The 21,682-nt window shown below is 39.3% G+C and overlaps 1 protein-coding gene across 5 annotated transcripts in view; it reads right to left on the bottom strand.

Moving 5' to 3' along the window:
* Window positions 1-21,682, bottom strand: part of KANSL1 (KAT8 regulatory NSL complex subunit 1) — a 168,694-nt gene that overhangs the window by 117,361 nt on the left and 29,651 nt on the right. For all 5 annotated transcript variants that reach the window (XM_040245039.1, XM_040245038.1, XM_040245042.1 and 2 more), the window contains one exon: window positions 7,267-8,638. In XM_040245039.1, coding sequence (XP_040100973.1) covers window positions 7,267-8,555 — 1,289 coding nt within the window. In that variant the 5' untranslated portion in view covers window positions 8,556-8,638. The remainder of the gene's footprint in view (window positions 1-7,266; window positions 8,639-21,682) is intronic.

The following is a 21,682-nucleotide window of genomic DNA, read 5'->3' as shown; positions in this document are numbered from 1 at the left end:
TTGTTCTGTATACTTTAAATCATCTCTAGACTACTTAAAATACCTAACACAATATTAATGCTATATAAAAAGTTGCCAGAGAACTGCAAATTAAAATTCTGCTTTTTCTAAGTTTCTGGAATTTTTCCCCACAAATGTCTTCAGCTGGTTGAACCCACCAATGTGGAACCTGCAGATCCAGAGGGCTGACTGTAACTTAATCCATGTTGGTCTTTGCTCAGGGAGAGGATAGAGAAACTAATTAAAATACTATTCATTTGAAATATAATGTGACTCCAAGCTTTTTCTCTTCTAGTAAAACAATTTTACCTAACTGATGGAATTTAACAAGGTGCTCTGCAAATGACACTGAAACCTCTGGGAATGCCCAACAGCCAAAAATGTTTAAACAGAAATTAGTAAAGGTGTACCGCCATTTAGTAACATCCTCCCATCTGCTCCTTCTCCATCCCAACAGTTCCATCCAATCCAGTTACACCTGTCAAAAATCTAGGAATCACCCATAATTACTTTTGAGCTCTCTCAACATCCACTCATTGCATCCAATCAGTCACAAGTCCCAGTCCCCCTACCTCCCAAATATGCAGTGCTCTCATTCTTCCCTCCAAAGGCTGAGTCCCCATTGTCTCACCGAGCTTACCACAACGGTCTGTTTCCCAAAGTCCACATCCACTCTCCTCTTACAAACAGTAAGAGAGAATCTTAAAAAAAAAAAAATCCAATGATAAACTGTCAACGGTGTCACAATAGAATTTTAAACTAGAGATCACCTACAAACCTATCTGTATGACCAAGCCTCTAGCAACCTCTCTGGTTCATTTCTCATTACTCTCCTCACACTTTGCACTCTTTGCAAAGGTATCAAGCACCCCCCCATTCCCAAAGCCTTAGCACAGTCTGTTTTCTCTGTTACACATCTCCTCTCCTCTTCACCACCAATTCCTTCTCATCATCCAGGTCTCAAGTTATATGCAACTTGACTTCAAGATACTTGCTAGGACATCCCCACCCATCTTAATTAGATGTTCCTAATATGCACCATCTCAGCACTCCAAACTTTGCTTCTATGGCACCCACAACCATTATAAATATACCATTAACTATATGATCACTTGCTTAAATATTTAATTAATCACTTTCTACACAGTTTACTCACGAGGACAGGGCAGCGATTGTTTCTCTTACTCACCACTATATATCCCTAGGACCTCAGCACAGAGTAGGTGTTCAGTACCTCTAATAAACAAATTAATCAATTCCCAAAGTCTCCAAGGTAAGGCTTCAAGGCCTCTCTGCATAGCTCAGTCCCTCCTTCTCTGTTTATACAGGACTGCTTGGAAGGCCATTTTCTAATTTTTAACAGTTGCTGGAACTTATAAGGAATACAGAAACCTTCATTTTTAAGACTCTAGTAAAGAACTTGGATCCTCATGAGCTATAAGGGTTATTCTACAAGTTGTGTTCTCATAGTCAGTTAGTGAAGCTTGAAACTTCAATTATCTATGATGCTCCCTCCCTGTTTTACCCATACAGCCTTTGTTATTAATCCCATTAAATCCATTTCTGCACCATCCTCTGGAATCTTCTCTTTTCCTTTTTATACTACAATTATTACACTTAACCTGTACTACTAGATCTCTAAAATGTCTCCACTCTAGCCACCAGAAAGCCCTTAGCCATTCAGCCTCTGTCCTCTGATTATGCCATGCCTTCCTCCTGACCTACCTCATTAGGCCATAACCAAAAGACAATCTTCTATCAAAATCCTAGCCAGCCTTCAAGGCTCATTTCTACTATCCTTTCTTTCCAGGTTCCATCAACCAGTTGTGATCTCTTCCTATTTCATTTCTATCATCCAGCATTTATTACGTATTAGTACATGCCAGGCACTGTTCTAAGTATTCATCTTTATCTCCCATGTCTCCAATACACATCAAAATTATATACTTTTTGTGCACAAAAATTCAGCTTATTTACCTATAATATCTCTGATGTCTTACATGTTTGTTCATAAGTACCTACATATGACCACTTTAAAAGAATATAGTTGATCCTTAAACAACACAGGTTTAAACTGTGCACATTCACTTAGACGCAGATTTTTTTCAACAGTAACTATGATCTGTGGTTGGCTGAATCCAGATACAGAGGAAGAGGCTGGGCATCACTAACCCCAGTGTTGTTCAAGGGTCCACTGTACATCACTCAATTTTACAGAATGAAAATACCAATCCGAAGGCAACAGGAAATATCTGGAGCATCTAGATCTGCAGCAAATGAGTAGACCCCAAATTCCTGCTGCCTAACTTCCTGCCTTCAGAATCACACAAGAAGCACCAAGAATAATTCTCACTACCTACGTAACTTCTCAGAAAAAAAGGGGGTAGGGGGAGAAGAAAACACACAAGTTCTTATTTCAGCCACTGGATGTCATATGCATGCTAGCAGAAAAACCTGGGGCATTCAATCAAAGTGATTAGATTAGAGCAAGGTGTTTGGCAAGTCAAAGTTCACTTGGCTCCAAACTAACTTCTCTAAGAAAATGATAGACTTATTCCCACATATGTATCACACCCAGTAAGATATACAATAACCATTTTAATGGATTATGGGGTGGCAAGGGCTGGGGGGACATAAGGTAAAAGAATCAAAGCTCTAAGTCAAAGTCAAGAAAGCCATTTTGTTTCAAGCTATCCCAGTGATTCACAAGGAACTTTGCCTCAGATTCCCCAAATGCAAAAAGATGATGATAAGAAAAGCTCCATTGATGTTAGAGTTGTCACAATTCAAAGCAGTTTAAGCCCTGGAAATCAATTTTCTCATTTTTGTTAGGAAAGTGGTAACAAACCTAGTCTATGGTAAAGAAGGGTTAGATGTTAGGCTTCCAGCTAATAGATCTCTTACTCCCATCACTCTATGAGAGGAGAAGGAACATGAAAACAAGGACAAATCAAGTTGACTGCCATCCTTGGCAACATCATCTGTGCATACTTAACAAATTCAAGCAGGAACTACAACACAAAGCTTTCCATAGTACTTAAAAAGCAAAACCTACAAACACGCTAGTAATTTATGATACCGCGAAGTCTTCATAAACTCCAAAAGGATGCAATTCCTCAGAAATAAAGCAAAGTTGTTGCAATCAAGACAATCCAAAACTCAAATGACTTCTTTCACTGAACTGAACATCTAGTTTACTTTTACGCAACTCTGATCAGAACAGACTTCAGGAAGCTATCACACAAATGAAATAAAGTTTAGAATAAATTAAACAAACAAAAAAAAACATGAAAATAAAACAGCAACAGGGAGAACAAAATGAAGTCAAGAAAGAGGCTTAAAAAAAAAAGTACAACAGTAAGAACCCACAAGCTGTTGATCTAAAAACACATTTAATATCTGGAAAACATTTTTTTCTTCACAAGTACTTACTACAAAAGTTTGTAAGTACAAGGGTAAGAAAATGAAAACTAAATTGAGCAAAATTAAGTATGGGTCCAGGAATTCATAACAAAATAGCAGTACAAAACTTAGATATGAAAAGGAGAAATACAAAGAAAAACTAAAGTGGAGAAGAGCGTGGGTGCACAAGCGCACACTCAGCAGTCCTACGAGAAACACACAAGGGACTAAATGCTTTTATTCCTACTTCCACAATTAAGAGCCAAACACTGAGGTATTTATTGAGACATACAGCTTCCTTTCTAGTCCCTCATTCAAGATGACGATGTTTTTTAAAAGGATGAAATAATGCCACTTGCAGCAACATGGATAGACCTAGAGATTATTCATATTAAGTGAAGTCAGATGAGAAAGACAAACACCATGTATCATTTACTTGTGGGATATTAAGATACAAGTGAATTTTACAAAACAACTCAACTGTGTAGAAAACAAACTTATGATTCCAAAGGGGAAAGAAGGTGGGAGAGGGATAAATTATGAGTCTGATTAGCAGATACAAATACTACATATAAAATAGATTTTTTTAAAAAGTCCTACTGTTGTATAGCACATGGAACCAGATTCAATATCCTATAATCATCCATAATGGAAAAAATATGAAAACAAACCCATATGTATAATGTATAATGGCATATGCGTGTACAATGGAATCACCTTGGTGGATACCAGAAATTAACACATTATAAATCAAAGAATTTATACCTCAATAAAAAGAATTTAAGATGATGTTTCAATTCCTGCTCATTCCACAGTGAGGTTACTAAACAATAATATAGGTCAAACCCAATGTAGTGCAGAATTTCCAAAGAAGTAGGTACATGTACCAAGACAGGAAGCTGATGCTGCTGCTGCTAAGTCGCTTCAGTCATGTCCGACTCTGTGCGACCCCAGAGACGGCAGCCCACCAGGCTTCCCTGTCCCCGGGATTCTCCAGGCAAGAACACTGGAGTGGGTTGCCATTTCCTTCTCCAATGCGTGAAAGTGAAAAGTGAAAGTGAAGCCACTCAGTCGTGTCCTACTCTTCGCGACCCCATGGACTGCAGCCCACCAGGCTCCTCCGTCCATGGGATCTTCCAGGAAAGAGTACTGGAGTGGGTTGCCATATATAAAACATTTTCAGATGATCTTCTAAAAAGCTTAAAACAAAAAGGTGTAACAATTTTAAACATAAAATCAGTTAACCAGAAAAAAATAAATCAAGGAAAAAGAAAATATTTCTCTTCTGCTGTCTCATCCAGCTATATTAGAATTCACTAATTGTTAAAAAAATAAACAACAACAATGATAAACATGTAATTCTTGAAAATATATAAAACCAATCCTTCTGCTACTGGACAGCATGTGCCTAGGACTTACAATGAATTACAGATTTTTACTCTTTTATTAAAAAGTTAGGAAAAACACAAATGAATTCTTGGTGAAAGCTTGTAATTTTCAGGTAATCATCATCCACTGGTAATTTAAGCAACATCACTTAAAAACAATTCATTTCAAGTCTTCTCTACTAAATATTTTCATTATGGCCACCAGACTAAACCTAATGACTTTATCTCTGACAGTACTTCAACAAGGGAGTGAAATACTAAACAGGCTATTCAAACAGGTAAAAAGTTGAAACTCACCAGCTGGGTCAAGCCCCTGAAGACTTAACTAACTTCTTATTCCAGGACTCAAGAATTATAAATGCAGTTATGAGATTTGGGAGGGACTTTAAATCACAAAGAAAAAGTTTCTCTGCATCCAAAGAACTTTTTCTTTTTTAATCAAAGCGCTGTCTCCACTTTCACTGGCCAGTTGTTGAAAACCTTTAAAATACTCAGGTGGTCAACAAAGACCCTGGCTAAATACCAACCTTGGGAGTCAATCTGGTGACCTTGCTTAAAACAAGAAGTTAAAAGTATTTGCACTTTATTGGTGGCTTTAAATTCATATATATCATAATTTGCAAAAGCGTATTTACTTGACGGTACTTTTAGCGCCCAAATCGTCCTTACTTGAATATGATCTGAATCATGGAAATTCAACTTTTAAAAGCATTATTAAACTGATCCCAAGAAGCTTCCTAAAATAATCCCTTTGCTGTCTTTTAAATTTACATCCTTCCAATCAACAAACCATTGTGAGAAGAATGCCCAAACCTAAGCAGGTGGATGTAAAAAAAAGTTCTCTCATAGGCATTCTGATTTCACGGGGTTGGAATGTTACCCACAACATTACCAAAACTTAGAAATGTTGCCAATACAATGTCTCTCGAAAACATTAAGCTTATAGATTCTAGATGTTTTTCTTCAAATACACAAAATAAGTACAGGAAACTTTAAAGGCTTCAGCTACACTATCTTACACAAAATCACTCAAACAGAATATTCAACTGTTGACAAGGTTTCTTAAAACTGCAGTTTATGTAGCAAAGTCAGTGGGGATAGTGCCACAAATATTGCCAAGCTGACTGAAGCTACTAATCCATTTAAGGAAAGGTAACTATGTTACAGCAATGCTCTGACATTTATGTGCTTTAGACCTGAATAGAGAAGTGGACTCTTGAGCACACTAAGCCTACAAGTGATGATGGCACTTGGTCTACACGGGAAAAAATTCAGCACGATTATCCAGATTTTTTTCACTCAGAAACATAAACCCAAATTTCATACTCAGATACAGTGTTATCCATGTTTATAACAAACTGGAGGAAAACAAAAGGAAATCTACTTATGCTTAGAAGCATAGCTGTCTCAATAAAGTCTCCAGTGAAAATCTTAAGTCAGCTTTTTATTACAGGCAAGGGACAGTCAACTATTCCAACATAGCCGCCTACTTCAGTCTTCTCTAGCAATCCAAATTTTACAACATTCCCACCCAGAGAGGATCTACTAGTCAACTCTTCTGCCCTCTTTTCCAGCTTCTCTTGTTTCCCTCTCTCATGAAGTCTAAATAAATGCAGATCTATCTTTAAGGTCTCATGAAGTCTAAATAAATGCAGATCTATCTTTAAGGAGATATACTGTACTTTCTTATCTTAGAGCTAAATGTAGGACCAGGAGGTAAACCATGTATGTCTCTACCAGGTCCATGTAAAGTGCCACTTAGAGCTTATGGAGAATTTTCCTCAACCCAACACATTTTGAAAACCCAGTAAGAATTTATCCCAAATATGTCAATACATTTAACTTAGTTGAAAGAAAATAAAACCTAAACCTGATAAAGGTTTCTTTTAGGAAAAGAATCAGGTTGTGATAGCATATCATGCTTGGAGACAACCTACAAAATACTCTGAAGCACTTCCTGATTATTAGTCCTTATTTTTTTAATAAGGAAATCTCCAATGTCAAAATTGAAAACCAGGTACATTCTCTGCTAAAAGCTCAATTAAAAGCAACCATAAATTCCAGAGAACTTAACTAAGTCAACCAAACTTTTGCCCCACTTACTAGAAACAACAATCTGAAGTCAAGCCTCAGAAACGTACAAAACATCCTACATATGGTTTCAAAAGAAATCTAATTATTCACTGTGAAAGAAGAATGGGTAGTTTTACAAACTGGAAATCTTACTAGTTTTCTCTTAATAAGATTTCCATAGGAAATTAGCGGCTTTTATCCTACAGCAACACAAAACCAAAAATACCTTCCATTTCTTCACTAGCAGGTATATATGTACCCCCCTACCTAAAATTAGGAAAAAGACAAACAGATTCTAGGCACCCATCATACCAAGAAGTCCTATCTTCTCATGATTGGAATTCACCAAGTCTTTCTCCCTCGTCCGAACGTTTCTGAAAACATTATGTGTGGTTCTACTCACAGGGGTACGTGGCGCTGCTCAGGGTCAGCTCTGCCCAGTTCTTCCTCTTCAATATCAGACTCTCCTCCTGAACTACTGTCTGTGATGTCGGAATCAAACGCTCGTTCACTGCACCTCAAGTTGGCTATCCCACTGGCTGTAAATCTCTCCAATTCTTCTGAAATCGAGTCACTTTTCAGGAAGTTGCTAAGTCCCTCTGAAGCAGCGGTCTCACTGGCAGCTTTTCTCAATGCAGCTTCGGCCTTTCGAGTCAGCATCAACTGGCTCCGGGGCCTCAAGGATTCCAAGTTTGGCAGCCTGCTTAAAGTTTTCTCTAAAAACCCACCCAGCTGATGCTGTATGTGCCTCTCCACCTGCTTGGCTTGCACAACCTGTAAGCGCTTCTGTAACCTGCGGGCCCGGCTCTCAATGTCAGCCTGCCGCCGCAGTAAAGCTGTTATCCTGGTGTCAGAATCTAAAGCACTGAAAAGGATGGAAGACAGGGGAGGCTTTTTACCCTCTAACTTGACACCCCCCACATTAGAACTAGAGTCTGTGTCAGGTGGTAACCTACTGCTTCCTTGAAGTGCCGGCTGTTCCATGGAATTTACAGAAGATTTGTTTGCAGTGCTATTATTGCTAAATACAGTTGTATGTTCTACATCAAGGCTTCTATGTGGAAGAGTGCAATTGGTCATACCCCCTTTCAAGTCCCCAGACTCAGATGCCACCACTTCACTCCCCTGAAGAGAAGATGAAGTGAGAGCCCGTTTCCCCCCATTAAGGGGACTGGAATTGTCATGATCAGAATGTGTTGAACTTTTAGTCAATTTCTTCGCCAACCCATTTACAGGTGCTTGTGGCAGAGCTGTCTGACCACTTGTATTCATGGTTCTAAGGTTTTCTAAGGAAAACTCCAAAACTGGCTGTCTTCCCAACAGCTCAGCTCGGAGTTCATAGGACTGAGATAAGAGAGGGTGAGGTTTGAGTACTGTCTGCTTGCTGAAGACACCTTGCAACTTCAGTGACTCCTTTGCGGGAACAGCTGTCACATCGGAGCAGAGATAAGACGCCACCAGCGGCTGCAGCTTCCCCAGGTCTTCCTTGGTGGGGTTATTTCGGAAGTCTAGACTGGGGTCCTCTGCAGCGATGGCTTTCCTTTTGGTTCCGTTGGCAGCAATAAGGATGTTGGCGTTGCCGTTATTCTCGGCACTGCCAGGGGACAAAGTGGAGGATGGGGGAGCCAGTTTGAACCGGATATGGTGTGTTTCAGCTGCTGCGTCAGTGAGAGCGGGCGCCATCGCAGCCATTCAGCACAGAGAGACAGGAAGTCCAGCCTCTCCCGGTGCCGAGGCCAGCTCCACAGCCCCTTACCGCCTCCCCAGAGAACAGACTAGAAGAGAAAGAAGAAAAGGAAGTTAGAAATACAAACACATTAGAAAACAACACACATGTTTTTAATACAAACATCATGGAGGCTGTTAACCAAACCCTGTCTTCAAGAAAACACTCAAACCAAAAGGGGAGGGTGTTGGGGCGGGGCCACAGCTCTACAAAAGAAAGAATTCCATCCTTCCTTTTAGTCACTTGTTACCATAAATTAAAAGTAGTCAGACTGTTAAAGTCAGATCATCTGCATTTAAGAAAAAAACAGCTTTAAAACTTCTTGAAATTAGTGAATTTAAAGCAAATGTATCAAACTAAACACCAGGAATCAAACAGAAAAGAATTAGTAAGAATTCCTCATTCCCTACCCAAAGTTTGTATGCCAAATGTCTGTACATTTCTGGCCAAAGGATCCAATGTTTGTCAGCTTCTCTGTAAGATAGATCATACTAAAAGTTTTACTGTATCACACCTGTAATGCCAGTTTATTTCATCAATTTTCTTTTTTTCCCACTGTTCTCAGTATGGCCCACCTCTCAAATTAATTGCCCAATCAATGTGTCTCTTTTCTTCACACCTTCTTGAAAGAAGGGTTATAAATAGCTGCCTCTGCCCTTCTCACTCTTCTGTAATCTGCCTTCTACTCCTACGGCTCTGGCAAAGGTCACAAGCAATCTCATTATCAAATCCCATGCTCAAGTCTCAGTCCCCATTCTATCTGACTTCTCTGAAGCATTAGTAGTGCTGACCACCCCACTCTTCTGGAAATTCTTCTTTCCCGATGTCCTTGACAGCAAGGTCCCTTCTGCCCTCTTCTCTCTCAACTCACTTCCTTGGCAACAATCTTGATAGCAACGTGTAAGTCCTCTGGTCACTCAGAAAAACACCTTCAGCTGCAGTAATCAACATCCTCACCTCTGTGTACCTCAAGCCCCCTGAAGCTCAAAACTGAATTTCTTTTTACTTCTCACCCAGTTTTATCATCTCAGGAAACTGCTTTCACTGAGTAAGCCCAGCTAAAAACCTCAGCAGTGTGCCTCTTCTTCATCCCTTTTGATTTATCTGGTCTGAGAGTAAAAGGAAATCTATGTAAAGAACTAAGCCAGCAGGTACTAAAGTGTGGCCTATAAACTTCTTGAGAGCTCAAAGACCATTTCAGAGGTCCACAAGATGAAACTTTTCATAATAATATTAAACATTATTTGCCTTTTTCCACAGTGTTGATGTTTGCGTTAAGGATGCAAAGACAAGTCTGAGCAAAACTGCTGGTACCTTAGCAAAAATCAAAGCAGAGGTACCTAACTGTACTAATAGCCTCTGGTCACTGTATTCTTTACTCATTTAGTTAAAAAATAAAACTTTTTTAAAAGGTTATTATAATGACCTTTGATATCCTTGATGAAATACAGAAATTATGAACTTTATTAAATCTCCACTCAAGTCTTCAGTGCATGTGTATACGTTTATCTATAAATTCTGTGCAATGAAAGGGAAAGTACACATAAAGCACTTCTACTGCTTTAAGAAAACTGAGTTACAAGTTGAACTAGAAGCTTCTTCCATGTAACTATTTTTACTTGGCAGAACAACTGACAAACTGTGATTATACAGACTTGAATACTGAGCAGACATTTTCTTGCAAATGAACAAAGTGAACGTGTCACTTCAAGGAAACCCAATATGAAGTTTGTTGCCAATGATAAAATCCAAGTTTTTACGCAAAAATAAGTATTTTGAAAATGTGTATCCACCACCATAAATTTGGACCATTTCCCCAATACTTAGTCATTTCCGATTAAACAGATTACTGCTGCTATTAGTGAACGAGAACTGGATACCACATAATGAAATGTGTCAACCTTTGGAAGATCTGCATAACTCTGTTAGTGATCAAATGACCAATGCTCCTTAGAAACTCGTGCATGGGTAAAAGTAAGTGTTAAGACAGACCACATGGATTAATCGGACAGAGTATGAAAAGCTCACTGATACATACGGCTTTAGATTCCACAGTGCAGCTAACCTTTATGAAACTACTACTTGTCAAGTTTGGGCAGTGTCAAAGAATACGCACACTTTAAAAGGCTACTAAATACTTGTCTTTTTTCCAAACTACACATTTGTATGAGGTCAGATTTTCTGTACATACTTCCAAAGCAACATTATCACAACAGAATGAATGCAGAAGGAGATATGAGAACCCAGCTGTTTTCTATTAAGCCAGACGTCAGAAAGATTTGCAAAAAATGTAAAATAATGCCATTACCACTTAATTTTTGTTGTTCTGATAAAAAGTTATTATCCATAATATGTAATAGGTTGATTATTTTTAAATGCATTACTAATTTTTTTTTCCCTTTAATGTGTGGCCGCACTGCCCAGCTTGTAGGATCATAGTTCCCCCACAAGGGATTGAACCCGTGCCCTAGGCAGTGAAAGCAGAGTCCTAATCACTGGATCGCCAGGAAGTCCCAGTAAATAATTATTCTTTAAATTTCTCGAAGTTTCTAATCAACTACCGATAATAACCCACCAAAGTTCTTTGTGGTTTTCAACATTTTTTAAAGTGAAAAGGGGCCTTGAAACCAAAAAGTCTGTGCATCACTGAACTAAAAGCAACCTTCTCCTCCCTCAAAAAAATGAGGGCAACTTCCAGTTTGGTCAAATATTTTATCTTTAGATAAAAATCAACACAGGGTGGTAAGCCGTGTAGTACTACACTAAGACTCTTCACAGTATGACAATTCAAACCATTAATATCAAATTATTTAAGTAAATGACTGAGAAAAGTGTTAGTTGTTCAGTCGTGTTCAACTCTTTGATACTCATGGACTGTAGCCCAGCAGGCTCCTCTGTCCATGAGATTCTCCAGGCAAGAATACTGGAGTGGATTGCTATTCCCTTCTCTAGGGGATCTTCCCAACCCAAGGATCGAACCTCAGTCTCCTATCCTGCAGGCAGATTCTTCACTGTCTGAGCTATCAATACACTTACAGGTCAAACATGTCTACCACTCTATGTAATTGCCAAAATTTTCTCACTCTAAGCTTTGCCTTTAACAAACATCCTATATTCATTAAACTAGACTTTCTGAGGATTAGAGTTTTATCCTTACGGACTTGCTGGCATACAGCATTCTGTGTAACTATGTCCACTTTTCCTATTTTTGATTTTAAATTTAAAAGTAAAATTCCTAATGTAATTTAAAAAATAGCTGTATTATTACATTGGTTCAATTGGCAGATGAACCAATGTAATAAGCTCTTTATTCAAAATACCTTGAGTCAATTTTATAATGGGAAAAGGATTTTCTACCATAAACAAAAACCACTAGCTGATCTTCCAATCAACTCAATATCCTCTTTCAAACTGATAACAATATACAGTTGGTACTAGCCATGCAAATGGCAACCCACTCCAATACTATTGCCTGGAGAATCCCATGGACACAGGAGCCGGCAGGCTACAGTCCATAGGGGTGCAAAGAGTCAGACGTGACTGAAGCAACTTAGCACTAGCCGTGATCACTGTCAGATGATTAATACAACGAGTGAGAGGAGTAGATGGAGCTTACTGCCCCAAAGCACTAGTCTGTCTCAGCAATGGCAGGAAGCAGCCTCCCTCTGGGACCCAAATGTTACATAGTTTCCACAAAAGGTATGGAAAACCCATGCTCACCCAGCACACAGTGGGTTGTCATTAACATCACACCATAGAAGGTGCTTAAGTAATCAACATTCCAAAGTTATTTCAGAATTATTTCTTTAAAATCTGCAACTAAAAGAAAAATCTGCTGACTCAAATCCCACCTCTTTCAATATTTCTCCGACCCTCTGAAAGCACATCTGAGAACTTGACATTAATCATATATGCCTCAAAGGCAAATGTATTTTGCTCACACTCCCTCCTTGGTCTCAAAATCCCCATGGAGTGCAATGAAAATAGTAGTTTACTAAATAATTTGTCTCAATAAGGGAAGGGGGAAAGCGACGTCTTCAGAAGAAATTCCATTCCTAACTCGGAAATCTTTTATCTTTCTATATCAAAACTGCTAAAAAAAATAAACTGGACTCTACACCCGCCTCCCTTCATTGACTTGAAATGCTGTGCCAAGATGCAATATCACTTCCCAACCCTCCCCCCCCATTCATAGGTAAGAGGAGCAGGTACAGGTTCACATCTGGCTCCACCCATATTTAAATCATTTAACTATTTTGCTCCCTCAACTTCATCTGCAAATAACAGAGCTGACCTCAGAAGGCTGCAGAAATGATTACATAAAATACTTTCAATTACTTCACTTAGTGCCTGGCACAAGAGCTCATTATTTGCACTATTACTATAACCTATGGGAAAAAAAGCAAATATTACTAGAACGAAAAACTGTTAAGTAGAAAAAAAGGTGTTAAAAAATAAAACGTATACTGTGACCTCATTTCAGTTTTAAAAAGGAGGTGATAAGATTCTTTTGTTTTTTATTTTCTGGCTTACGTAATGTCTCCACCATAAACACAAATTGCTTGTATAATACAAGGGAAGAAAGCAAAAATAATGTAAATTCTTAAAGAGTCAAAAAAATATGAATATGGCAGAATATCACAAAAATGTTCTTAAATTTAACATAATGAGCAAATGTTGATGGAAACAATTCCCATCCCACTTAAATCCCCAAAACGTAGTGACTTAACAATTTAGAGCAGAAAGAAACTGTCAAACTTGAGTGTTAGAAAAACAGCACAACAGCTTTTGATAAATCACCCTTCTCCAAAGAATACAAAGCATTAAAAGCTATAAGTAACTTATTAATCCTCATTACAAGGTAAGTGGTAGGTTTCTGGCTGTGATTTTAATTTCCAATTCAGTGGTAGGGACAGATAGTAAAGTTACATCGTACATTCAGAATAAAGAAACCTAAAATATTCCAACTTTTAGTTCATCTAATAAACCACAATCTGACCAAAAAAAAAAAAAAGATGGACCTAATGCACCTGCAGCCACGGACATAAAAAACTATGATTCAGCAGTAAGCTTAAGAGACAAAAGAAGGGCTATCTTATCACGGTCCTTTAAAAGGCTATGAAAATTTGAACTAGCTAATTAACAGTGTCCATCCCAGTCCCGAGGAAGCATTCTGGGGACTGGAAGATGTCAAATGGGTTCAGCAGGCAAACACAGTTAGGAAGAACTTCCCTGATGAGATTCACAATGCACTTCATTACACTGAATACTGCTCAAATATTCTCACCTTTAACAAATAAACATCTTTTTTCATTATATCAATATTGTGCAGAACACTGTTCTGAGGGATGTAAGTTAGAATAAAGTTCAAACACACGACCTCTAAGGCCCCTTCCTGTATGTATGATTTTCTTACTATGAACAGCAATATAGATTCAAGAACAAGCTGTCACCTGACACAAGTAACACGCTGGAAGCCCAAGTGCACCCGAGGACAGAGCTTCTCGGCCTCAGCACTACTGACTCGCTGGGGGAACGGCGTCTCCCCAGTGCCTCTGCAGGTGGTTCAGCAGCATCCCTGGACTAGATGCCCGCTGCACCTGCCTAGAAATTATGACAACCAAAAATGTCTTCAGACGTGCCGAATGTCCCCAAGGGGGCAAAATCACACCCCCCAATTGAGAGCCACTCTCTAAAGATAGATTTTGTATCTACAGATGTATACACATACATATATATTTCTAAACATAGATTTCCAGAAACCATACATATCTGGCTGCTTCAAATAGTGCAAGTCACAAACTAACTCCACACCTACAAACGAAAGCCACACCTTCCTCCCTTGTAAATTTCCAAGACAGGACTCTGGTTACACAAGAATAAATTGGCAGCATCCACCTTGCAACAATGTTCATTAGCTGCCAAGGCCCAAAGGGAAGGGTCTGGACATTTGGGTGGCCAACAACCGCACTCGCACTGAAAACAGAAGCAAAAGTCAGATGGGGAAGAAAAACCTGCCCATAACGTGGCTTCTACTAACCCGTTCCACCATTACCTCATTACTCTGTACAGAGGGAAAAAAGACACAGGAAGGATGGTTAGAGAAGGGTGTGTGAAGTCATCAAAATTTAAGCTGAAGCTTGAAAATCAGCTAAAATTTCATTATGTAAAAGGCGGAAGCAAAAGAAGGTAATGGAGCATTCCAGTGAGAGGAAAAGGTATGGGAAAAGAGGACATCCTGGAGGCTAGACGAAATGATCAACTTGTTTGAATTATAAAGCATATTTTAACAAGAGGAAACACTATAGAAAATGCAGTCTGAAGCCAGATCATTAATGGACAACCTTCAAAAGCCAGTTTTTACTCAGACTTAAAAGCAGCAGAAAGTCATTAAAGGTTCTTCATATATGGAGTGACACATGAGAACTGTGCTTCAGAGAACAGTTGTATAGGATGGATTAAAAGAAAGTAAAAAGTCAAAGGCCAATGAAGAAGCTACTGCAATAATCTAGACAGGATACAAGAACTTACAACTAAGGCAGTCACCACAGCAGAACTGTCAAAGTCTCCTCCAGGCTTAGGAAGCGCCTGAAGTCCGCAGAGAAGCCAAGTAACTGACACAAATAGGAAAGCTCTTAAGAAACGAGAAGGTTGTCATCTCCTTCATAATTTCACCTTCTTTAAGATAAAATCCTCCCATTTAATTCTCATAAAGCTGTTCAGATTGGGAGGCAGGGAGAACCATTTAGGTTTGGTATATCCTCTCCATTCCTAACAGTACCAATCCAAACCCAGCCCAGGTGCACCAGCTCACACCTAAATGATCCTAACAGCTTCCTGACTGAAGTCTCAGTCCTCTAATCCAGCAGTCCCCAACCTGTTGGTCAACTAGAACTGATTTTGTGGAAGACAATTTTTCCACAGGCTAGGTGTGGGGGGAGGGGATGGTTTCGCTATAATTCAAGCACATTATTGGTGCACTTTATTTGTGATCTAAGGCTGCCACTGATCTGGCAGGAGCACAGCCCGGAGGTAGGGGCTCCCTCATCTAATCCATTCCATACCTTTTTATCACTTCACTTCTCTACTCAACAATAGCTCCTAGTACATTTCTCATGAGTCCAAATTCTCCAAGTTGAAACTTAACATCGAAACAAGTGCATCAACTGGCGTGGACCTAGAAACCACCCCCAGATTCAACTCATCATTTTTGCCTATGCTGTTGCTTCTAACTGAAGGCCCTTCTACCCTTTAAGCCCAAAACTTAACACTTCAAAACACAACATCTCCACAAAAACTTTTCCACACTATTCAGACTCACATAACTTTCTTCCTGCTTAAATTGTACAATGCATTTAAAGTCACCACTCAATTAAAATTATCTGAATGTTCCCCTAGTTGTCAATTTGTTAACTCTATTTCAAGACTGGGAAAGTCCCTTAATATCTTTCTTTGCATGCTCACTAACTTCACTGAGATAGAGTACCTAAGACATAGTAAGCACTGTGAGCACTCACTGACAGGCTTACAGTAGTCCAAAAGACCCAGAGGTAGGCTTTTCAAGCATAAGATTGTGCTAAGCAGAGAAAGATGGGCAAATATCAATCAAGAAACTGACACAATTGAAATAATAGGGAAGGATTTGGGAGTAGATCCACAGAACAACTTGAATGAAGCAGGTGGTTGGTACATGCACAGCTTCTTGAGAAAGAGAGGGAAAAAGCAGCTTTGTGATCAAGTACCAAAAGTTACATTATGGAACACACTGGAAAGTTTTTCTTTTACAAATGTAGATTTGTTATAGAATACAAGAGGGAGCGAGAGGCAAATTTCTTTTCATAAATTTCTTTTCATAAAACAAAGAAATAAGGTGGCCCTCACCACCCCAGTTCCTAATACTTTCCTATGCCAACAGGGCAGGGCTTCTTAAGCTTTATTATTACTAAGGGAATCAGAGCTCTGGCTAGAGAATAGATTGTTATTATGACTGCTGTTCACTAACATTAATTGACCTTTTACGTTGTCAGTCTCTGTGCTAAGTGTTTTACATATACATCCTTATTTAATTATCACAGTAACAGTATGAATATGTGCTCAGAAGTAGCATGCCCAAGACCACACCACTACTAAGCTACGGAAGCAGCATTCCAATCCAAATCTCTAAGTGAAAAGTGAAAGTCACTCAGCCGAATCTGACTCTTTACGACCCCGTGACCATACATACAGTTCATGGAATTCTCTAGACCAGAATGCTGGAGAGGGTAGCCGTTCCCTCCTCCAGGGGATCTTCCCAACACAGGGATCGAACCCAGGTCTCGCACATTGCAGGTGGATTCTTTACCAGCTCAGTCATCAGGGAAGCCCAAGAATACCCAAGTGGTTAGCCTATTCCTTCTCCAGCGGATCTTCCTGACCCAGGAATCAAAGATCTCCTGCATTGCAGACAGACTCTTTACCATCTGAGCTACCAGGGAAGACCCATGCTAATTTTTTTAGTTTATTTTTTTAATGAAGTAGAGTTATTACAATGTTGCATCGGTTTAGTTGCTAAATCATGCCCGACTCTTACAACCCCATGAACTGTAGCCTGTCAGGCTCCTCTGTCCATGGGATTCTCCAGGCAAGAATACTGTAGTGGATTGCCATGCCCTCCTCCAGGGGATCTTCCCGACCCAGGAACTGAACCCAGGTCTACTGCATGGCAGGCAGACTCTTTACCGACTGAGCCACCAGGAAAGCCCAGTGCATTATTACTACACATAAGGCTAAGTTTAAACTGGAAGGGACTTAACTGCTAGACACAAGGATGTTAAATTTTACTCTTTTAGAGGAAACTCAATGAGAAATCCAAAAAACATTTTATTAAAACGCCAACAGCATTCAAAGCTCCACACCAAGTGTCTACGAGGATGACATGGACCAGTAAAGACACTCACTGTGATCAGGGAATCCTAAGGGGACCCTCACACAGTTGTGAGAGCTGGACCGTAAAGAAGGCAGAGAGCCAAAGAATTGATGCCTTTGAAATGTGGTGCTGAAGACTCCTGAGAGTCCGTTGGACTACAAGAAGATCAAACCAGTCAATCTTAAGGGACACCAACTCTGAATACTCATTGGAAGGACTGATGCTGAAGCTCCAGTATTAGGGTCACCTGAAGTGAAGAGCCAACTCATTGGAAAAGTCCCTGATGCAATGGACATGAACAAGGGGCAAACTTCAGGAGATGGTGAGGGACAGGGAGGCCTGGCATGCTGTAGTCCATGAGATCACAAAGAGTCAGACGGAAATTAGGTGTGACGGTAAACCTGGATGACAAAGCACTGTGTTTTGCCTAAAGGGATCGGGGACGCTTCCAGAAAGAGATGACATTCTGACTCAACACCACGGTTAAACAGCGAGGGTTTGATAGACGGAATGATAACCAGTCACTCCATCCGTAATGCTACTGCCTTAGTTTAGAATCTCTTAGGCCTTACACTAACCCAGAACAGCAATACTCTCCCAACTGTTCTTTCTTCCTGTCTCAGCAAGCCTTCAACCTAGAGTCCACTACCAAAATGATTACTAAAAGAGGAGAAAAGAGGGGAAAAAAGAGAGGGAACACAAATTCAACCATGCTGTGCTCCTGCTTAAAATCCTTCCGTGACACTAGGGTAAGGATGAACCCAAACTCCCACACAGCACTTATCTGCCCCCTTTCACACTCAGCATCATCTTCCACCTGTCCCCAGCCTAGCCACCGCAATCTTATTTATACTTCCAGGTTCTCCCATGCCCTTACACCTTTGCTTCTCAAATTTTAGCTCAAGATCACATGCTCTTTAAAGTATTTCCCACTCATTCCAGGTAGAGTTAGGGTCTCATTCCTCTCTAGGGTCTAATGAGCATTCACATGACATCCTGGTCATAATGGAAAATAAACACCCAATTTTGTCACCCCCACTGACTGTCTATTTCTTAAAAGGAAACTTATGGCTTGTTTCCTTTTCCTTGAATCCGCCTGCAATGCAGGAGACTGCGATTTGATTCCTGAGTTGGGAAGATGCGCTGAAGAAGGGATATGCTACCCAATCCAGTCTTCTTGGGCTTCCCTTGTGGCTCAGCTGGTAAAGAATCCACCTGCAATGCGGGAGACCTGGGTTTGATCCCTGGGTTGGGAAGATCCCCTGGAGAAGAGAAAGGCTACCCACTCCAGTAATTCCACGGACTGCATAGTCCATGGGGTCACAATGAGTCCCGACGTGACTGAGCCATTTGAACTGAATGGCTTGTTTTATTTGTAACTGTTACAGGTAGCACTATGCCTGACACACAGTGGACCAATATATGTTAGTTAACCTGTGTATTCTACAGTGAATGCATCAGATGGAGATCCACTATGAAGTTAACGGGGATGTCTGATCATAAAGTGAAAATCTAACAAGAAGCAGGAACCAACTGAATCCAGGACAGACTTTGTCTACCTCAAGTTCTGGTCATTTACACTGCCAGGCACATGCACTCAGACTGACAAACTTTTAAATCATACTTTTAAACTATTAAATTTAGCTACATAAGCCTTTGAAGGCATTCTCAAAATTTCAAATGCAACTACTCAAACTTTTACCTAGTAACCGCACTTCTAGGAACCTATTCAACAGAAATATTCTCACAGATACCTAAGAATATATGCACAATTCTTTTAGTGAAGAACTGTAATACAAAAAAAAAAAAAGAGCAAACTTTAAAAGATACAATAGAATATTATGAAGTTATTAAAAAAAAAAACTTTATGTTGACGTGAAAAATCTGATGTATAACTAAGTGGGAAAAAAAAAAAGACCAAGCTACAAAACAGGTAAGATCACATTTGTGTTTACTTATCATTGAATTCATTTCCTACCAGTCTAGCTCACAAAAGACAAAGAAGGAAAAATGGACTTTTATCTCATCTCTAACAACTCTAATAATACAAGTGTTTCTGAAAAAAAAAAAAAAAAAAAAAAAACACTAAAATCGAAGATTTCTCAAAGGGTCCAAGCAATTCAAAAGCAAATACATTCTTCTTAGGGTTTTGGGGTGAGGGGAAGGTCCCTGACCCAACTCCAGAGATCTCAGCGAAATCGACCCTATCCCTTCAGAATACTGAATTAAAGATTAACTGAAAACACACACACACAAACCCTGAAAAACAGCAATCCAGTATCTTTTGAAATATGGTAAGCTCTTCAAACATCCTCAGTGCTCCATGGTAACATATGAACAGTTTAATGAAACTTTCCTGACAGTTCAACTTATCAGACCAGTATTTCTACAAAGCCTCTATGCTACCAAACAGCAGAAGCTAAACTAATTAGCTTTTCACCTCTCTCCCTTCACACCCTCCAGTGGAGGTGCTAATAAGCAGTCACAAAGGCCAAATAGCAAATAAAAGCCTAGATATCAGTTTTTAGCAATTTTTCATTTAATACTCTAACAACAAGATTGTGATTCATCTTTTTTATTCAACACTTCCCCTCCAACTGAATTTAACCAGATCTGACCTTAAGCTGCTCCATTTTTACAAAGAAATTAAAAGGTGAGGGACTCCATTAAGTTTGATGCCACTTAAGGAACTTTTTCCAAACAAGGGCAGAATCTGCTGTACTTAAAATTCAGAGTGAGATCTCATTTGGGATTCCTGGTTCAAGTAACAAGAACCAGAGTTTTTGATAACATTTAGATAAAACTGCACTGAATTTACCTCTGCCTTATACTTCCCTCACTCTTAAAGCTTGGGGAGACATTGTAATTTTAAAAAAGTTAGAACTAGAGGGGAAAAAAAGGCAAGTTTACAATCAACAACATTAAAACACAAAGTTAAGTAATTCCGTGGGGGCTAGGGCCTTCCAGTGTTAAAACTGTATAGAGCTAGCCAAAAAGCTTAGAAAAGCAAGCCTTGCAAGAAGGTAAGAACTAACATGTATTAAGCAGCTGTCAGTTCCCAGACACCACTACCCATGGGAGACAAGAATCTAAAAGGCATCTACCTTGAAGGGCTTCTTGATGTAATGTTTAAAATCTTCATATACAATCTTTAAGTTTCTCTTTCAGACTACTCAAATTTGTTTCTTATCCATAAACATGAACTGCACTCTCTACTTTGAAGACAGTTTCCTCACACCGCCCATTTTTGCTTTACCTTTATTTGATGAAAGACAACAAAAGCTTACCACGCAAACCAAAAAAACACATCTATTTCAGTCTTTTTGGAATCCAGGCTTTTTGATAAATCAAACCTATCGACTCATTTTCTCCTATACATTTTACCCTACATCCTAAAAGACAGGCAACACACCATAACATGGGAACAAATGATAACTGAACAAGTAACAGTGACCCTTCCATCCATATATACTGATCTTTTCCTATGACCCACAATTCTCTCCACAATATGCAAGTGACACCCAAAGACACCACTTTCTGTCTTCTCGTGGCCTTCAAATGCTGGTGACCTCTACCGCAGTGGAATATTTGTCTTTTACATTCATATTGTCTTTTTTAACCATTACTGTGATTCACTGAGTTTTGATCTCACATTTCAAGGAATGGCAAGTACTGATAAGTCTCGCTTTGTGTCATGAATTATTACATTCTGGCAGGAATATTTCTACGCAACTTTTACTATGCCCAAAGGCTAACATGCAATTTATTTTGATAGAAACTACAATTTAAACACACATCTTCAGAAGCAACGTGAAGACTCAAAAACCAGTCTTAATACAGATTTCCAAGAAATAGTTAAAAGTCTTATTTTACGGAAAGGACATGATCCAAGTGCTCTTTGCAGGCCAGGTGTTTGGGCCATTTTATTTGAGACACCTGCACCTATACTTTTTCATAAAGTGATCAAGTAAAAGAGCCCTAATATAAAACATGCTTCCAGAGACCTAGAACTGTCTAAACAAAAGGCAAAAACTTAATTAAAATAGAAAAAGGCAAAGAAAAAGTGCTTTAAAACTAAGGAAACCACTCAATAGTAAGATTTGCTCTGGCCCAATCAACTGAAAATGAAGATGAACCACATACTCAGTCTGCACCAGTCCTTCCTTTCCAAATTCAAGGCAATGGAAA

This window comes from Oryx dammah, unplaced genomic scaffold, assembly GCF_014754425.2.
Source record: "Oryx dammah isolate SB20612 unplaced genomic scaffold, SCBI_Odam_1.1 HiC_scaffold_8, whole genome shotgun sequence".
Lineage (NCBI taxonomy): Eukaryota > Metazoa > Chordata > Mammalia > Artiodactyla > Bovidae > Oryx > Oryx dammah.
This window is presented reverse-complemented; position numbering and strand designations above follow the sequence as displayed.